Below are 20,121 nucleotides of genomic sequence, written 5' to 3' on the forward strand. Positions count from 1 at the left end.
TGTCCGGGAGCCCCATGCTTTTTTTTTTTTTTTTTTTTTTGCCAGCTGAAAGCCTAGAGGGTTTACCCTGCAATCTCTAGATACAGTCCCAAACACCCAAGAAGCCACTGGAAGGAGAAGCAGGCCAAGTGATGTAGCAGTGGCTTTGCCGGAACAGGTGTTGTGACAGACAGAGCAGGGGAGGGAGTCAGGGCTGGGAAGCTTAGTGGTCAGCCCACCACCTTGCAGTGAGACATCCTGCAGAGCTGGCTTGTGGCCTGACATATTTTTCTAGAGGACCAGCAGGACTCTAGAGAGAGGACAAATGGCACCTGCTCACCAAGGCCACCCCTGAGTTGCAGCTGTGTCTTCAGAATAAGGCATGTGTTCATAAATCCCTCAAGGTTCCTCCCCTTTCCATTCCTGTCTACAGAGAAGTCTGAGCAAGATGCGGTGGGGTGCTGCTGGGGCCATGGGGCAGGTCCCAGTTCCAGGCTGGCAGGATCTGATGCGGCCCCTGCTAAGCGCACACACATGCCTGGCCCCAGACTGAGCGGGATTCATGTCTTGGTCCCTTTTTCTCACTGAAGGCTTAGCCTCAACAAACCAACAACCCTGACCTAGGGTGTATTGCTTACATGTATCTAGGCAGGGGGAAAAAAAACAAAGCCAAACCCACAGGTCACAGGTCACAAGGTTTATGGGATGCACGAAAGTTCTAACAGCTTTTTAGGAAACATCATTTAAAATTTCTATTTTAATTTAAGCAGTCTCTTGCTCTTTTACAAAAAAAAAAAAATCTTCCCTTTTACTTCTGGCCTTCTAATCCCAGAAAGTCCAATCCCTTTTTATGCTTTGTATTAAGGATTTAAAATTTTGACAACTAGATTAAGTGCTTGTTTTGGTTCGTGTACTCAGAGACTGGAGGACAATGGGGACATCTTCATAAACCAGATAAATAATAATGAAAAGATCTCCCCCATAAACTCTCATTCACCATTCTATAGTTTCCTTGTAGAAACTATTAATTTAGATTTATTTCCATGACAGCTTAGTAAAAAATGGTATCTACAACTGTTACTTGGGTTTCTTCAAAATCCCTCGTTCTTCAAGTGGACACTGGGCATCATAAAACCAGACCCTGGAAATGAAAGTCTCAAGGCAACAGGCCTCTCATGTAGAGGTCCCAAACAGAACAGGACAGATACTGCTAAGGAAGCATTTTTAAATACCCACAGTGCAATGGCTGGAGTATGTGCAGAGTTCCAAGTCTAAATCTACCCTCGACGACGTGGCGTGGAGAGAGGTCTTTTACGAGCAACCCCTCCTCCAGCTCTGCACCCCGAGTGCCTTCGCCCCGTCCTTTCCTGGGACCACGTATATATCTTCCGCTTCCTTCAAAGCCCACGTGGGACGAGCAATGAATGGCCGTGGTGGGGAAGGGGAAGGGAGGGCGGGCCAGGCCCTGGTGAGGGGTGGGAGGAGGTCTCTTTCCTGCAGAAGCTTCCCAGCTGGGGCCAGGAGCACAGGATCAGGAAGAGCACACGTTGCGCTCGGTGTTCAGAACCTTGGAACTTGCAGTTCTTCCTCCCCCTCTCTCCTCCACCCTCCACTCCCAGCCTTTGTTCCTGGGAATGCTGTCTCCATCTCCCTTGTGCCAGAGCAAACATTTCCAGCCAGGCTGATGCAGAGGAGTGAGGAGGCAGGCTGTTTCTTCCCCACGTCTCCCAAAACGCGCAGTGGCCTGGGATTCGGGGAAGCCAGCCCTCACACCTGCACTTTTTCCTGTCTTCATATTCTCTTTGTTCTTTTGTGGCCTTGTGATTTACCTTCAACTCCTGACGGAGGTTTTTAAAGGCTGGGAGTTGTCAGCTTGTAAAAATCCCGACTTCTCAGACTGTGTCGATGCAGAGTCTGCCTTGATTTGGCGTTTTTACATTTTTGCACATTAGTTATGGATGCTAACACGCTGTTTCCTAGCTTGGGAGGGGGGTGGGGCTGAGCATTTAGCCATTCAATCTCAAGCAAGACCGAATCCTCACCGGCCTTTGGGTCTCCTACCTGTGTCCACAACTAAGTTTGTTAGTCCTCATCCCGAGGAGGAGGGAGGGAGGGCGTGCGGTGGGAGGTGGGGGGTGGGGGGCAGCGTGTAGATTTTGGCCCAGGAAGGGGTCCTGTGACTTCTCCCCAAGGTCTTAATTTCTAGCGGCCCGGGTCATTAGTGGTTCTTGTCCAGAAAAGGAACAAAAGGGCGAGGAGTGGGAAGGCCTCCTGCCCTCACGGCGGGGGGCGTGGGGTTTGAGACCCGTGGCGAGGCGGAATCGCTTCCCGCTGGGCTGCTCTCTCCAGGAATTCGGGGCCATCCCCAGCACCGAGGGCTGGCTCCGGGGGGCCAGGCCGGGAGGGCTGCACGGTGCTAGGCCAGCAGAGGAGACACGGAGCTCCAGCCCTCCCCTGGACGTGTGCTGTTTTCTCGGCGGGTCTGCAAAAAGTACGTGACACGGGACAACGGGCTCCAACATTTCTTTAAAAGCAGGAAGGTAACAAAACAAGGACTTGATTTTTCCGGAGCTCCAAGGAGGGATCCAGTATCATTCTCTCAGCGGACAATCAGCCACTATCCGGACCGCAGAGGGGGCAGGAAGTTGGCAGCGGCCTCGCCCCCTCCTCTGTAGGGAATAAAGAGCCGGGAGGGGGCTCACAGGGGCCGGCCAGCCTGGGGACCCCGCTGCAGGCCAGCGCTGCTCCAAAGCCGGTCCTCTTGGACCAGGTTTCCCCCCGACCCTCCGCCCCGCGTCGCTTCCCCTTTATTTCACCTAACTTACTGACTCCAGACATTTGAAACGAATCGTGCACGGCGCTGCCGTGGGCTGCACAGCGAACTACCGCCGTGCCCCGGGCGGCCTGGGCATCGCCCAGCGCCCACCCAGGGTCTGCAGTCCGCGCATCGCGCGTCGGAGCACCCGGCGGGGTCAAGTGGATCCCGGGCCGCGCAAGAAGTGCGTGCAGCCGGGGGCAGGGCCGGGTGGGGCCGGGCGACCGCGAGAGGCGCAGGGATGCGCAGGCCGGCGCTCGGCTCTGCATCTCCCCCTTGCCTTGCGCTCGCGCCCGCAGGTCGACCCAGGACACCCGCGGGGGGCCGAGGGTCAGGCGGGCCGCCGGGCCCCAGGCTGCCCAGAGGGCCGATCCCGCCGCGCGGCCTGCGAGCGCCGCGGGACCCCGAGGAGCCGCGCGGAGCGCAGGGGCGCGCGCGGCGCGGGGCTCACGGCGCGCGCGCGCGCGCGCCTCGGCCTCGCCCGCGCACACGCGCCTCCCGGAGGAGAAAGGCGGGCGGGCGGGCGCACAGCACCGCGGCGGCGGCTGCAGCGGGCCGGGCCGCCGCGAGGGCGGGGAGGAGGGGCGGGCGCAGCGCCGGGGAGGGGGCGGCGGCGGCGCGGCGAGCTCGCCGCTCTCTCGTGAGTGTGCCTGCGCGCGAGCCGGCGAGCGGGTGAGTGTGCTGGCCGCTGCCGCCCGGGAGTCGGGGGTGGGGGACGCCGGGAGGCTCCGAGTCGGGGGCGGGCGGCGGGCGGTGGCGGCCGCTCCGGCGCGGCCGGGATGCACCTTGAGCGGCGCCTTTCGTTGCAGCGCGCGGGCGGCCCGGACCTCGGCGAGCGGCGGCAGCGGGAGCGGCGGCGGCGCTGACACCTCCCACCATGGACAGCTTCGACTTAGCCCTGCTTCAGGAATGGGACCTCGAGTCGCTGTGGTGAGTCCCCGGGCCGGCCGCTTGGGGCCGGCGGGAGCGGCAAGGAGCGGCCGCGGCGGCCCGCGCGCCCTCACCTGGGCCGGGGGCTCCGGGCGGCCGCCGCCGTTGGGGGTGGGGTGGGCCGGGGATGCCCGCCTCGCCGGTTCCTGCCTGCCTCCCCCGGCTGCATGCGCGGCCGCCTCCGTCTTTCTGTCCGCACCCCCCCCCCCCGTCCCCTCCCTTCGGTGCTGCCCGCTCCAGTCCCGGGGCCGGTGATCCGGGGAGCCGCGGGCAGAGCGCAGCCAGGGAGAAAGCAGCGATTTTTAGAACGTGTCACTAATGGCTGGGGACCCACCCCTCGGCCCGCAGCCCCCCCACCCCCGGGCAGGGGGGGTGCTTCCTTGCCTCTGGCTGCGCCGCCTGGCTCTGTCTGACCCGGGCGCACACCGGCGACCCCCTGGAGTTGGTGCTGCTTGCGAAGTGCCCTTCGAGGATGCTCGAGCCCGGTCCGCACCGCGCCGGGTCTCGGCGGCTGCATCCTGCCTGTCTGTCCCACCCACTCCCACCGGAGCTGGGAAAGTGAGCACGCGGGGCACCGGGCGATGGCTTCTCCGTGCAGCATTCCAGAGGCCTTGGCCCAGGGACGATCCTTTCCTGCGATGCCTCTGGGCCCGTTCTTCACACCTCTGCTCAGTTGCACCACTCCTCGTCCTCCTGGTCCTCCGCGCGCCCCTTAGGTCCCTTTATGCCAAGCTCACAGCGCGCGCAGCCCGCAGTCTGCGGGGCTCTCCCGGGTTGTGTGCGTGGCGAGTCTCACACGCAGGAGTTGTTGTAGGTCAATCGCCGCGAGACGCAGTTTTAATTCCAGTTGCGGGTGTCTTCCATAATATCCCATTGGCTGCTTCAGCGTCCCTCTTATTCCCCCCTTCTTCCCGCCCCCACCCCTCTATTCCTAAATGTGCCCAACCAGCCCTGCTGTGGGGGTACAGTTACCGCCTGCATATTCCTGGAGGAACTTGGGTTGCGTTTAATATTTACGACGATGAACATCTGCTGGAACAAGCACATTAACTGCAACTGTGTTCTGCCTCTGCTAATCCCTTATTGTAGAACTGAGCTTGTTGTTAGTTTTTTTTTTTTATAATTCGTTAAAGAGTTCACATGTGTCTACAACTGCGAGTGGTGTGCAGATGAATATGCAAGGCACCGTTTTAGAGCTAAGTTGCTTTATGATTTATGGCTCCTATAGATGATGTGTGGTATGTGTATGTTCTCGGTGATTTAGACGGCCATTGAGTTATTTGCCTAGAGACAGGTGTAACAAAATACACTGGACACAAGGCGAGTGCATTATCGAGCAGTTTTTTGTCAAAGATCCGAAGATGAGGAAGTACCGCTTTGCGTAGTGCTGGCGCCTGTAAAACACACAAGATGGGCCCTAATGCAATAAAACCTGTACATATTATGCTGCAAACTTCAAAGCGCCAGTGGAGGAAGAATATGAAACATGTTATTACTCTATAAAAGTTGCTAATTACCGTGTTGCTGCTCCTGGGGTTATTTCAGCCTTTCATTTACGGATACCTGTTATTTTACAGGTTTGCATTTACAAATGTTGGTTTCTGGCGCATGTTCAGTAGGTTTCCCGATAGAAGCCGTACCTTAAAAATGACTTGTGCCTTTTTAAAAGGGCAGGCTGAGAGTCGAAGGGAAGAACTCAGCACTGTGGCATCCTTTTTCTGCCGCTTGTCTGGTTGCCGACTCAAATTGTGCACCCCCGTGTCTTTTGTGAGTGGTGTTGTGAGATGGTCAGCCTTGGTTGGTGGGCCGTTGCTGCTCACAGCCTGCTCTGTTTCCCTTTGCCCCCTCCGTGTCCAGCTGAGTGTACCTGGGACACCGTCACAGAAGAAATCTTTGTTGAATTGGGCTGGAAATTTATATATTAGCCGCAGTACGTTATTGTTGTGAACAAAGACAGGAGTTGAGTGTTTCTAAAAGGAGCTGGGCTTGAAGTCCGGTTGGAATCTGCGCGTCGGTTTTTGGCCCAGGAAAGCAGACAGGCTTTCTCGTTCGCAGTAAAGGACAGGTTAGGTTGATGGAGGGAGCGCTTTCTCTTGTTTTGCAGATGTAACACTTAGATTTTGCAGAAGCTTCTAGGTGTCTGCTGTTAAAGGTAAACCAGACTCCTTCAGTATGTGTTTGTAATGTGGTCAGACATCTTCTCAGTTGTAGTTGAATACTTGGATGGTATCTTTTAATGCATTTGCATGGCTGACTTAAATTTTCAGGTTTATGGGTTACTTTGAAGTTTGGAGAGGATCTCAAATAGCTAATATTTGAGTCTGTTCTGTGTGTCTGATATTTTCATGCCCATAGTTTTCTCACATGCATTTCCTTGCCATCCTGGATGTGGTTAAGTGCTGGTATTCTCGTTCTACAGAGTAGGGAATGTAGGATTTGAACCATTAAAGATTTCACTGGGCCCATAAAACAGATGACAGCAGACTTTAAAAAGTGAACATGTTCAGAACACTTGCTAGTCACCAGACACTGTTCTTGGGCCATTGCATGTTTTAATCCATTCAGTTGTCACAGCGGTTTATGAAGCAAGTACTGTCTTTAGTCCCATTTTACAGATCGAGTCATTGAAGACTGGGGAGATCAGAGGACCTGCCCAGTGTCGCATATTAGGACCAAGAACTTCCCCTTAAAGCCCTGTTTTCTGTCTTCAGATCCAGTGGACGTCCTAAATCCTGAAGCTGTCTCCTCATTTATAAGGGCAGCTATGAAATTAACTGCAGAGCAAAATCTTGAAGGACAGGAAGTGAAGTTTCTGATAAAATATCAAGGAAAGGGAGAGTCAGGGCCCTAAGTGGTAATGACCTCAAATCAAACGTTTGAAAACAAAGACCACGATTATGCCTGTGTGTGATGTTTTAACTTGCGAAGTAGGATACACATTTTAAGTGAAGACCATGGAAAATGTCTTCCTTTAATTTACCATAGACACTTTTCTGTCGAGGAGTAAGGAAGATGTGCAGTTTAAGCACAGGAGAGAATCTTGCTCTAAATCCTCACAACTTTTTCTGATTGGCAGATGCTGTTTTCCAGTAAAACACATTGCCGTTTATTAGTTGCGGCTGTGGCTTTGAACCTGACCTCACTCACTCTGGTTGTCACAGAAAATGTCCTCCGTGAGCCTAGGGACAATACGAAGGAAAGAGTTGGGGACTGTTGAGTGTGATCAAGGCAGACAATCGGTTTACAATCCAGGAGCCACCCCCCTGCCTCTTTGCATACCCTCCCCCCACACTCAGAGTCACCCACACTTATTTCTCGAGGTAGGTCTTTGGAGCCTGAATTATCCAGATTGCCGTTTCACTTTTTTTCTTTTCCACCTTACCTTGATGTTGGGAAGGATGGCCCTTGGACCCACCACTGCCCATCTGTGGTTCGCCACTAGAATGGAGAACTTGGAATAAGGGGAGTGCGCTCGCTCTGTGCTCAGTTCCACAGCTTCTTGTGGAACAGGGTCCTGAAGAATTGGAGATTCGGCCCATGTACGGGGGCACAGGTACCCAGGAGCAGGGTTCCCACTCAGCCTTCTCTTCTCCCTGTGTTCTGCCGGCTTTGGCTCAGCTGCTGGACACAGCAGCCATTCCTCAGGGCCTTTAATGTAATGAGGGTCCTTTTTAACTGGCCACCTGTTGCTTTCCTTTATTCCTTTCACAATGTTTATTGATCATTTCTTAAGTACCGGACGGTGTGCTGGCTGCTGTGGGGGATACAAAGATGAGTGAAACATGGGCTGTGCAGATGATTTGTCGAGTAGGGGAATGAGACAGGCACGTAGACGAAGAAGGAAATTCTCAACACTGGTGATTCAGCAAAGAGACCGTATTTGGGACTGGGATGGGTGCTGGGGGAAGGAGAGAGGAGACATTGAGTTTGTTTTTTTTTTTTTTTTTTTTTTTTAAGGCAGCTTCCATGGAAAAGGTGGCCTTTGAACCAAGCCTTGGAAGATGAATGGGATTTTTGCAGACAGTGGGGAGAGGGCCATTGAGAGGACATGGAGGCATCTTGGCCAAGGGAAGAGCCTGAACGAAGGCTCTCGTGGTGTCTCTGCAAGATCTTTCCATGAGTCATAGTGGAATTACCTGTACCGTGTATTTTAAAGCTGCAGAATGCTGTCGTCAAACGTGGTTTCAGTGAATGAGGAGAGTTTTCCAAAATGTACTTAATCGAGTTTGCGTTGAATCCTCCTCAGCTGGGGGCACGTTGTTGTTGGGCAGAAAGTCTGCTGAGATGCTGTAGTTAACAATCAGACCCTCCCTGCCACTTTCCCTCCCCCTAGCTTTATGAATAAGTCAGAATCCATACCCTCTTGTTTAATCGGGCACTGTAGTGTGTCTCCTCTCAAACTGGAACCCTTGAAATGGCAACCAGTGGATTGTCTCATACTCATCAGTTTATTCAGTAAGATCTGCAGGTGATTAGGTGTTACTGTAGCACAGTGGCTTTAGACCATGAAGCACAGCAACACATACGCTGAACATTATGTAGCCCAACCCCTCAGGTGTGCACGTGAACACAGGACTGAAACAAGTGGCAGGAAGTAACCTTTAGTCCTGCTGTGTGTGATGCACTTTGAGACTGGCATCTGTTTCTTTTTGTCCCGGGCATTTCTCATCTCTGGGTTGAAGCATAGAGCTTTAAACCCTCTACTGTCAGGGCATGCAGAGGAGAGAGACTGAGCCTGTTGGGAAGACAGGAGAATCAGCCCTGCACCTGAGTGTCTGTACCGCAAAGCCAGCACTGCCCATTGCTGGGGTGGGGGTGGGGGGGTGGGGGGGCAGCTCCTGTCCAGGGAGTCAGGTCCCCACGGCTGAGTGGCGTTTGAAACGGATCCCGGAGAAGTGGAACTTAAGAGAGAGGGAGAAAGCACATGGAGGGAAGACAGAGGCTAGGAGTATGGCGGGACTGAGGTGTGGGGCTTGCTGAGGGACACAGTGGTGGTAACTAGAGCAGGGTGGGGATGCACTGCACTCCTCTAAGGGGGAGGGGAGCGAAGCTGAACCAGCAGAGCTTGGGCTCAGTAGGACACTTCCCAGTGGTGCTTGAGTTCCCTTCTACTCAACCACCCGTGGCCGTCACAGGACTAGAAAACTCCCCGCAGCCCTGCTCTTGGCCCTCAGGTGCCACGACTCTTTCCTCCAGCTGTAATAAAGCAAACATGGTAAGGCCTACCCCGTCCCCCTCCCCGTTTTTTTTTTTTTTTTGCCCTTTTGTGTCAAAGCAGAGAGGGAGAGCTCAGGTGGATTGAGCCCCAGGTGTGCTTCTTGAGAGCCGCTGGTTGGCCACGCTCACTCTCATGGGCCAGAAGGACCGTGTGATTGGCTGCAGCGGCTCTCTCACTTGCTGAGAGCCTCAGAGCAAGCGCCCTGAGCAAGGGCAGGGGTGTTTTTGAGAGGCCTGGCGGCCAGGGTTAGCGAGTGTGGGCTGCGGTGCTGAAGGGGCTGGTGGCCTGCATGGAGGAGGTGGAGAGGGGGCGTGGTAGCCACTGGTGAGTAGTTCCAGCCCGGGGCCTTGTGTGGGGTGTGTTTTGGAGAGGGGAAGGTGGGGAGACTGGTTAGGTGAGGGTGCAGGCTCGGCTGGGGGCCGAGAGGGTACCAGGGAGGTTGAGAGTTGGATGTGCAGCTCTCTGGGAGGACGAGTCGTGTGGGGGGAGCGATTCCTTCCTGTGCTCTAGATTCTCACTGTGAAAATGTAGGAGGGTTATGAAATGCCAACAGTCTATTCTGGGAGAGCGTTCCTGTGATCCACAATGGGGCTAATCGGCGACGCTTTAGCCGCTTGAATGAAGCCCTTTGGCTGGATGCAGGTGGAGACGATAATCAACTTCAGAGAAAAAATAATTTCTTAAGAGGAAATGCAAGGTTTTTGTGTGTGAGAGTGGGATTTTGAACCTGGAATAGATTTGCCTGTTGAAATTGTCTTTATTTTGAGGATAAAGCCGTGGTGGCCAAATCAAGGCCATAAAAGACAATTTTAATATCATTTAATGGTAACATAATGTTTTCTTGTTTTATTTCAAAGTGAAATCCATAAAACTTACTTGCAGTGTTGGCTGTTCCCCTTTGTCTGGGAACTTAATTGAGGTTTCAGAATTCAGCTGGCTGCAACCTTGCTTTCTCTTTGGCCCTGGGCAGCTCACGGTTTTTCTCATTTCCTATTCTCAGGCTTGGTTTAATCACTTATAAAATGACAGCACTTATGCTGGCCTACCTCGTAAGGTTGTGATGTTAAGTAATAAAAGTGTCAATTGCTCTGTGAATGCCAAATGCAGTTCTTTTATACCCTCTGCTTCCTGTAAAATGTCTCCCTTTCATAAACAAGGGACGCATATGCAAAGGCCATGTTGGGTCAGGTTCAGCATTCTGTGCCTTGTGCCTTGCAAGTCGCATCCCCGGGGTTGGGCCCTGGGGACATTTCCAGTAGAGGCTGGTAGTTTGTCTCGGTGGTGCTCACAGTCCAGCGGACAAATATGCCCTTACCCAGGGTTGCACGGCTAACATATGTAGACATGTGAACCATTACATAATCTTTGATGTTGCACTGAGAATGCATTGTATTAGCAACCATTACATCAAATGACTTCATTTGGCACCGAGGGTCTCATTAAATTATGTCAGGCTAATCATAATTTAGTTTCACTAGAAGCAGAATGCACAGCTACACCAGGGGAAGAGGACTCCACACCACCCACGAAACGCAAACGGGTTAATGTCGAGAAGCTAACAGCTGGGGCCCTGGTGGAGGCCCTCCGTTGTCTGAAGGGGCCTCTCTGCCTTCCAGGGGGCCCCAAGGCTGTGAGGCCAGTGGGTGTGATGCGCCGTGGGCTGTCTCGGATTCAGTGAGGAGATGCGTTCCTGGGCAGGTGGGCCAGCAGCAGCAGGCTGTCTCCGAGAGAGAGCCTTCCGACTTGGAAATTCTGTTGTGCTTTGCGTGGAAGGGGAGCGGGAAGCTGAGCTGCAGAAGTCATTAATCGTATTCACTTGTGGATTTCCCCCTCTGCAATTTCTGCACTCACCTGTGGAGAAAGGCACCGAGGGTACTTAAACTTCTTCACATAATTTCTTCCCAGGAGGCCCATTGTTGGCCGAGGTAAACAAAATGACTGTAATTTGGAGACCACTCTAACACAGCAACTGGGCTTAGAGTTATGTGCTTAACTTCATGCTGAAAATAATTTTATTTTTTTTGCTTTTTTGTGGACAGGAAATTAGTTTTCAGAAATCCCCTCGAGGTCTGTAGTATGAGTCTGTTAGATTTTCCTTGTCATACGTGTACTGTTTACCTGACTTAGGAAGTGACAGGACACATTTTCTGTCACTGTTCATTGAAATGCTAATTAATTACATGGCAGTTTTGATAGAAAAAAGTCTCTTCTGCCAGTGATCATTGCCATTTCTGGGAAATGCCTTTTTTTTTTTTTTTAAATTTAAGAATATGTTTGTTTGTTTTTTTGAAGACTGTTTATGGCAGAAGGGGAGGGCGGGGTACAGACAGCTGTTTTGAGAGCCTAGGTCAGAGGACTTACCTCTCACGCGGGGTGTGTTCTCCAGGTTGCACGTGCCTCCCCATAACCTAGGGCATCCTGTTAAAATCCGCAGGTTCTACCTTACAGGGCCGGGGTGGGACCCTCGTTGGGCCTTTCTAACCAGCTCCCAGGTGAGAAGTAGTGCTGGTCCACAGATCCAGCTTTGGATTGCAGGGACTAAATGGATTAAAAACAATTCCTCTGAAAAGACAGTCCTTCAGAACCCGTCTTTCCTCCTCCCTGTTTGTGTGATCACACTGGACTCCGTAGAGCCGGAAGGTCTCAGTGGGATGCAGTGCTTATTTTTGTGAGGCTTTCTGATACAGTTCTGACGAGCGAGGGCAGGGGGCGCTTAATTGTATCCAGGTGAGGCTATGGTGGGACATAAGCACGAAGACCTGAATAAACACAATTTGTAATCAACAGGCTGACCACTTCTTACAGCTTTCCAGTTGGTCCTGTGCTGTATCACGGGCGATGGTCTTGCTGACATGTCCAGCTTTGTGGGGGCTGTCACAGTTACTCCTGTGGCTGCCTAGGGTTTAGACCAATGTCCCCAGTCCCTCCTGGCCACTCTGATTGGGAGGGCAGTGGTGCTGGGGTAGAGTGGAGGTTGAGGAGTGGGAGTGGGGACAGCTGTGTGCAGAATGACTGGCCTGAGTTGTTAGTGACTTCTCCAGAAGTCACAACCCTGACTCCAAGTGGAACCAACAGCAGGTCTCAGATCTGTCCCCACACGGCCATCACCACAGAGTACCCTGAGCCTGTTGGGTGGTCCACCTTAGCTAAAGACTCCGTGTTTGATTCCAGTAGATAAATAGGCATATAGGACTGATGCCATGAGAATCTGTAGTGTAACTGACTGTATGTGTGCTGGGACACTGGTGGGGAGTCTGTTGCTTTATTGTCTTAATGAGGGTATGCATGCACGTTCCTACGCATTTCTGCTGTCTGACACGGGCAGAGAAGGTTGTTAGAACAGAAAGGCACGTGGGATGTAAGCCGTTGTTGAGTATTTCCGATTTGGAAATGAAAGCTGAATTTTCAGGACCAGTAGGACAAATTTAAATCTTGGGGCCCTGGGACATGTGTGAGCTGGGGGAAGGTGGTGCTTGGTGTAGCTAATCGGCTACTGCTGCATTGTACAAGAGAGGGGTGATGTAGACGACTCTGGATCAAGAACAAATGGCCTCTCTTGGACCCAGAGCTCTGTCCCATTGGGTGCTGAGTAGAACACTCAGGAATTCCTTAGCAGCAATGGAAGCGGCAGACTGGGGCCGGCTGAATGCTGACGTGCAGTTGTGTCTCGCAGGCCATTGGCCCAGGACTCCTGGTTGACCACTCCATGGGTTGTCCACGTGGTCCTGCTTGCACCCTTTCGTCCCAGCCACGGCCCAGGCCAGGGAGCCTGCTGGTGTGATTTCTGTGTGCACTGCTGCGCGGGGAGATGCCATGGAGCTTGGCGACTGGGCCTCAGTCCTGGCCCGGGGCCCCTGTAGCTTTCTGAAGTGGGGACTTGGGGCTCCTCGGACCCAGATGGGGAGTGCTTCCTTGCAGGCCTTCTTCCCATTTGGGTCTTTGTGCGTTCTGAAGCATCCTCGCTCTAGTCCCTTCTGTTCTGTAGCAGTGGTGGGCAGGAGGCCTCACCCGAGGGGAAGGTGTAGCTTTGGAGATCCTGGGAACACGGTGGACGAGCTGGCACTCTGAGGAATGGAAACGCGGGACTGTTCTGGCTTCTGAGTGTGGAAGGAAAAGCTAACAGGACCTTGATTCCCTGTGGTCTGCCATTGCAGAACTAGCTGTGTGCCCATCGAGGCCGAAGCCCTTGGCGTCGCCTGCGTTGTCTGGGCTCAGGTCATGGTGACATGGGTCAGGCTCGTGCAAGCCAAGGGACAGTTTGCAGCCCAGGACAGGGGTGCCCACAGTACCTGTAGAAGAATTGTGGCTTGCGGGACAGGCAGCCAGTGGTGCCTCAGGGCACTCCTACCGTGTGCCTTTTTTTGTTGATGGTTGGTACCTTCCCTGTAATGTATGTAGTATAGCTTTGTCTCGGAATTAAATCTTTTAGGTGACTATTTATTTTTGTTATTAAGTAGAGTTTCATCTTTTTTTTTTTTTAAGATTTGTTTTAATTATTTGAAAGGCCCAATTAGAGAGATACCTTCCATTCTGTGGTTCATTCCCCAAGTGGCTACAACAGCTGGGGCTGGGCCAGGCTGAAGCCAGGAGCCTGGAACGCCATATGGGTCTCCTATGTGGGTGCAGGGACCCAAGCACTTGGGCGATTTTCTTCTTTCTTGGGCTCTTATCAGGGATCTGGATTGGAAGTGGAGCAGCTGGGACTTGAACTGGTGCCCTTATGGGATGCTGGAGTCCAGGCAGTGTCTTTGCCTGCTGTGCCACAGTGTGAGCAGAACACCTGAGCAAAGTCTGCTGAGAAAGCTGGTGCATCTTTACGACTAGCTGGGTACCCTCATCTCAGGCCTACCTTGAATTAGACCCCCAAAACTGAGTGAACAAGTTCCAAGAATAGGAGTTAGTATTTATAGTCGGAAAGTATGGTATTTGAATTGTGAAGACCTGAGTAATTAGTTGCATAACAAATTTCTGTTCTGTTCTTCACTCTTAGCGCTTAGTGGAATGGGAGCCGTGTATGAGCCCCGGAATGGCATCGCGTACGATAATGCGTCACAGCGCGTAGCCAGTGCTGAGGGCTTCCCAGGGCTCTCCGTAGAGCTCTTTTTCCAGCTTTCTAGATTTCTGTGTTGAGATGAGCAGTCACTTATTGAGGTAGGCAGAAAAGTAAGATCATGTTTCTAGCCCTTGATGTGTTTATGTGTTAGCCTGTACCAGATTATTTCAAGTGGACACAAACATAGAGTTTTTAGTGGCCTGAAAGCCTTTGGGGTATATGCAAGGGGACCCTGGCCAGGAGGTGTGAGAGAGGATCTCCTGGAGGAGGTGACATCTGATTTGGGAATTAAAGGAGGACTCGGAGTTGGCTAGGCTGGGAGTGGATGGGGACCTAGCAGCTGCTGCATGTGAGCGAAGGCAAAGTGGTGCAAAGTAGCAGAGTCTACCACAGGTAAGCTGCAGGCCTGGGGTGTTCACACAGGGAGCAGCAGGAGAGGCGGTAGGGAGTGGAGTGGCGACCTGTTCTTGGAGGGCCCCTGGTGGCATTCTAAGGAGCTTGAGCCATCTCCAGCAGCTGGTGGCCTGCCGCTGGGGACTTTGAGCAGAGCGGTCACATCTGTGCCTTGTTCTTGCTGGAAGGCATTGCGCATACTAGAGTCTGGTGGGTGTGGGGGGCCGTACCTGGGGCAACACGAGGTCAGATGAGGAGCGATGGCTGGCAAGGCCAGAGCAGGCGAGGGAGGACAGAGGCAGGGAGGTAGGTGGGTTGGAGAGGAGGTCCTTAGGGGGCTTCGTGGACAGAACTTGCTGATGGGCTAGGAGGAAGGGAGCATGGGGGGCCCGAGATGCATTTAGGGTACACGGCTTGGGTGGTACAGTGGGGCGTTTGCATGAGGGGCTGACTGAGCAGGGAAGGGTGAAGTGTTTGGACTTGAATGGGTTCTGTTCAGGTGCCTTGAGCGCCGTGCAGGTGGAATTGCCTTAGAACGTGTACCGGGTGATGCTGACACTCGCGAGGAAGCTGGGGGCAGAAATAAAGACTCCGGAGCTGTCAGCATACGGGTGAAGAGGATGGGGATTGGACGAGGAGTGGGGAGAGAATGAGAAAGGCTGGGGTGCTGCAGGCCGCTTGGGATGGAAGTTGATAAGCCGGACCGGGGAGAGACGGTACGGTCCTGGGCAAGAGGGCGTTGGGGAGGCTTTTGGGGTGGGCAGTGGGGGTGGAAGAATGAAGAGGAGTTGGGAAAGATGGCGAGAGCCACAGGAGGAAGTGGGTGTGCTGGGGGCAGGTTAAGAGGAGGGATAAGAGGGTGCTGCAGGTGCCCTGGGCAGAGGGGGATTTTTTTTGCTTATTGTCTGTAGATCACAGACTTGAGTATAGTATTAAGTGTTCGACTGTAAAATGTAACTAACAGGTGCTTCATAGTTATTTTTGAATAAATGACTTAATCAGTGAAAAGTCTGCACAAGCCACTTTAGCATAAGTCTCTGTCATTCTCTCTGTAATTTAATTAGGGTGTTTTTGTAAGGTAATTTTGATTCGGAAGTAATTGGGTGAGGTTACAGCGCGGGGAAGAATTAGTGAACTTGTCTAATTGTGGACTATTTTAAGTGGATGTTTAAAAACTGCTTTCAGACATGAGATCCTGACAGTCAGGAGCGCCAGCGGGTCGTTCCAATGTTGCTGATGGCGTGTCCCCAGAAGGGTGGCCAGGCCAGCTGCTCAGGGTGTCTCCACGGTCTCATCTGTGAGGCTGTTTGATGCTGAGCCCTGTCTGGGTACCATACAGTCTATTTAAGCTCCATATCTATTTGTATCATTGCCTGGCTCATGGAGAAGGAAACAAGCAGAGTCATTTGCTCAGGGTCCCACAGCTAACGTGGCAGGGTTGGGATTTTTTCATACAGGCAGTATGGCTCTGGAGTCCTTCCGGGTAACTTCCATCCTGTAATGTCTCTGCATGACAGAGCAGAAGGGCCTGCGTTCTGGGGTGCCATTGAACCTTCACATTTAGGTTGAATGTAGAAATGGTGTCTCCTAGGAACAGTGAGATACGGAAGATCATCTTGAAATTTATTTTGGACTTTTCTAAAGTTTTATTTTATTTGAAAGAGTTAGATGAGGAGGGGAAGCGGGAGAGGTTTTTCATCTACTGGTTGACTCCCCACATGGCCCCAAAGGCTGGGGCTGGGCCAGGCTGAAGCCAGGAGCCTGGAACTCCATCTGGATCTCCCATGTAGGTGGCAGGAGCCCAAGCACTTTCCTTGGCACATTAGCAGGGAGCTGGATCAGAAGTGGAGTAGCCAGGACTCACACCTGCACTCATACGGGACATGGGCATTGCAGGTCGGTGGCTTAACCCCCTGTGCCACAACGCTGGCCCCTGTGTTGAACGTTTTAAAGTCAGGATGAACAATAAAGTATGCTTGTTCCAAGTTTTTATGTGTTGTAGTCTAGTGGGATTCCTGTTAAAAAGGCTTCGCTGTGCATGAATTGTATGTAACGCATTGTCATTTTTAGGTACTGCTGGTTTTGTCAGTTTTAAAATGTATAATAACACTGTGTCTATATATTTTCCTTTAATTATTTGTCAACTCGTAAAACCATCAATTTGACAAGTTTTATGGACGAGGAAAATGGTGACAACTGCTCACCACAGCTGGTCACATCTCCCAACACACCTAAGTATAACTTTATTAATGACAGTGATGGTGCAGAAATAAAATTGACGCAAGTGCCTTGTGAAAGTCCTTTGAAATGGCACATCAATGATTATTTTTCCCCCTCCCATGTAGCTCATCTTGCAGTTTCTTTTTGCATTCTCCGTGCTTGCTGACTGTCCCTTCTAGCTGTGTGATTCCGGTTCTGTAACAGTGTTGCTTTGGTGACATGGAACGAGTAGACGGGTTTACGGTCTGAGATAGTTGAGTGAAGTGAAAGGAATAGATTCTTGGCATAAGGGATTGTGACATATACTGAAACAGATGACAAAAACAACTTTAAATGTCTTCCTTCAAAATCTTGGAGAATGAGACAAATTAAAATTGAATATAGTTTAAAAAAATCTACTTGACTGGCAAAATTCCAGGAAGGCACCATTCGATCATGGGAAGGGGAAGGGCTTCAGAGGCAGCCTGCGGTGGGTTCGAATTCTGTGTGCCATTTACTGTCATCTTTTTTCTTTTGAGAGAGAGAGAGAGGCAGGCAGGTAGGTAGAGACAGAGCGTGTACATCCATCTGCTTGTTCACTCTGCAAATTCTCTTAGCAACTGGGGCCAAAGCCAGGAACTGAGAATGCAATCCAGGTCTCCCATGTGGGTGACAGGGACCCAAGGGGCAGGAAGCTGGGGTAGGACCCAACACTCCACTGTGGGACGCTGGCATCCTAAGCAGCATACGAAACATCCACTCGTACCTGTGCTACCCTGAGCAGTAATTTAACCTCTCTGAGCCTTTTTTTATGTATAAAATGAAGGTAATACTGCTACAGATTTGTGATGCAGATTTAATGAGACAATATATAAAAATAGTCTGGCACAGTGTAGGACCTCATGATAACTTTATAAAACGTTTTTGTTAGCAGTTTTATTCAAGGGCCACATCCATTTATTTAGAAGTATTTCTATGAGTTGTTTGTTTCTTCTTTTAAAGATTTTTATTTCTTTGAGAAGTAGAGTTACACAGAGAGGGACAGAGAGAGGGAGAGACGAAGGTCTTCCATCTGCTGGTTCACTCCCCAGATGGCTGCAATGGTGGGAGCTGAGCTGATCCGAAGCCAGGAGCTTCCTCTGGGTCTCCCACTTGGATGCAGGGACCCTAGCACTTGGGCCATCTTCCGCTGCTTTTCCTCGCCACAGCAGAGAGCTGGATTGGAAGAGGAGCAGCCAGGACTCAAACTGTCACCCATATATGGGATGCTGGCACTGCAGGCGGAGGCTTAGCCTTCTAGGCTGTAGCATCAGCCCTGTCATTTGAGTTTTTTTATTTGGTAATTTTTTCCGGGTCTGGGCTTGTACTGATTTAATAACTATAACAGATAGGCTTAGAAGATGGTGTAATAGCTTCTTGTACTGAAAGCAGGAATTCTGGGTTGTGACTTCATAATGTGTCTCAGTGCTAATAAACAAACTATGTGCATATAGTGCATATGTGTATATTTTAATTAAATACAGCTGTAACATAGAGCTTGGAAATTGGTGATGCCATTATATTATTATAGTACATCATTGAATTAACTGGTTGAGGTGAACTTTAGGACCAGTGACTTTGGACAGCCCAGATGACAGAATTTCTAGGAATGCTTTTCTGCCAGTACTAAGCCAAGGCCTCTTTGCTGTTTTGGATGGGCGTCTATCCCTTATCTGCTCTCTATGCTTTGATCCATTCCCACGTGCTTGCTGACTTTTTCTGGACTTGGAATGACTGCGGATTCTCCAGTGGGAGCACAGCACGTTGTGATCCAGATCTAGTGATGCTAAGGCAGGTATCCAGTGTTCTGTAGATTGCAGATTCGAGCGCTCTCTGTTCTGTTGATTTGGGTCTTTTCTCATCACTGGAGTAATTGTTGATAGAGAACCGAGGATAGCTTAACGTCAAATTGCTTGGTTTTGGCAAATTGGGAGATGAGTCATTATATTCTTTCATGCTGGAGGGGGAAATGAGATCCCCCGAGGGCTTTTTCTGGCACCCGTGAGGCTTGCCTGCCTACAGATAGATGAAGCATCAGCCCTGGCGCTTGTGTGGACAGTTAGCCTTCCTCTGAATGACACCCAGAACGCCCCGGCTTGCAGTTGACAGGGGTAGGTGGTTCTGGTTCCTGTCACGTGGAAGACAGGGGCAGCTCTGCTCAAGTGTCTTTTCTCTTCCAGGACCCAGGTGCCACAATTTTGGAGCGTGGCGTCCCTGATTGGGGGGAAACAGGAGCTCCTACCGATGTGCCATGGGCCCACGTGGTCTCAGGGAGACCCTGACTCCAGTAGAGTGGGAAAATCTCCCTTTACAAAGCAGGTGTGCAAGACCCGTGGAAACCGGCAGGGGTGCCTGTCCTCGCACAGGAAGGGCAGCACGAAGTTGGACACAATGAGAGTCACCTGTGTGGTTAATCGATACTGTTTTTCTTTTTGTTGATTAGTATTTTTAAATGAAAGGAAAACTGCAGGATTCAAAAAGGAACTTATAGAACTGACAGCATGTTTTCTTACAGAAGATCTTTGCCTTTTGATCTGTCATTTTCTGTTTACAGGAATTGATCAGTTTGCTTGAATTTTTGCAGCAAAATAGACGCTTGGTGAAACAAGTTAGTGAAATGTTTCCAGCCAGAGAGCCGGAGTTTCCATGTGGTAGATGTAAAGCATCAGGGAAATTGTTCCTGAAAGTGTGCGTTTACTCAGTGTTTCATCTGTCTGCGAACACTTGACCTTCACCATGTAGAGAATACTTGATGTCCCATTTTGTCCTCAGTATGTTGGCCTCACGTGCTACTGACAAATTAGAATCAAATTCTCAATGAAGAGTAAACTCTGTGTACAAATTGGAAAGGAATCAACTATATAATTGTTTTTTAAAAATTATTATTGAAAGGCATAGACAAAGAATGGCTTTCTTTGATGTAAGCTTCACCTGTATCTTGAGTCAGATTTTGATCTTTGAAAAATTTAAGCAAAAAAAAAAAAAAAAAATGAACCCACAAATAAATTGGGAATGCTAATTGGTTATTGATGGGAATGGATGCATGATGCGTGTACGGTCATCCTACAGTGACCGAGGCTGTAAAAGGAAAACTCCAAAGGAACTTTCAGAGTCTAGAAATACCTCTGGCTCACTTTGTACCTTGAAGGTTTTAGAGCAGGGGCCGGTGCTGTGGTGTAGTGGGTGAAGCTGCTGCCTGCATTGCCGGCATCTCATGTGGGTGCTGGTTCGAGACTCGGCTGCTCCACTTCCGATCCAGCTCTCTGCTGTGATCTGGGAAGGCAGTGGAGGATGGCCCAGGTCCTTGGGCCCCTGTACCCACATGGGAGACCTGGAGGAGGCTCCTGGCTCTTGGCTTCGGATCGGCTCGGCTCTGGCTGTTGCGGCCATGTGGGGAGTGAACCAGTGGATGGAAGACCTCTCTCTGTCTCTCTCTCTCTCTCTCTCCATCTCCTCTCTCTGTGTAACTGTGACTTTCAAGTAAAATAAATAAAT

General features: G+C 51.1%; 1 protein-coding gene and 1 long non-coding RNA gene across 8 annotated transcripts in view; one reads left to right on the forward strand and one right to left on the reverse strand.

The window, feature by feature from the left end:
• Positions 1–20,121, forward strand: part of AFF3 (ALF transcription elongation factor 3) — a 598,401-nt gene that overhangs the window by 34,031 nt on the left and 544,249 nt on the right. For 3 of the 6 annotated variants that reach the window (XM_051842640.3, XM_089325977.1, XM_089325975.1), the window contains exon 2: positions 3,604–3,724. In XM_051842640.3, coding sequence (XP_051698600.2) covers positions 3,672–3,724 — 53 coding nt within the window. In that variant the 5' untranslated portion in view covers positions 3,604–3,671. Of the gene's footprint in view, positions 1–2,360; positions 2,471–3,331; positions 3,467–3,603; positions 3,725–8,972; positions 9,267–20,121 lie in introns of those variants that run through there. The other 3 variants (XM_089325974.1, XM_051842639.3, XM_089325976.1) reach the window with 3 other exon arrangements.
• On the reverse strand, positions 5,450–7,432 carry LOC149128003 (uncharacterized). 2 transcript variants are annotated; one of them, XR_016230244.1, is made up of 2 exons: positions 7,107–7,432; positions 5,450–6,536 (listed from the first exon to the last, which is right to left on the reverse strand). It is a non-coding gene; the product is annotated as an uncharacterized LOC149128003 (long non-coding RNA). The 2 variants fall into 2 exon arrangements; XR_016230243.1 differs by having other exon boundaries at positions 5,450–6,903.

This window comes from Oryctolagus cuniculus, chromosome 2, assembly GCF_051225735.1.
Source record: "Oryctolagus cuniculus isolate XC-2025 breed Fujian yellow rabbit chromosome 2, ASM5122573v1, whole genome shotgun sequence".
NCBI lineage: Eukaryota > Metazoa > Chordata > Mammalia > Lagomorpha > Leporidae > Oryctolagus > Oryctolagus cuniculus.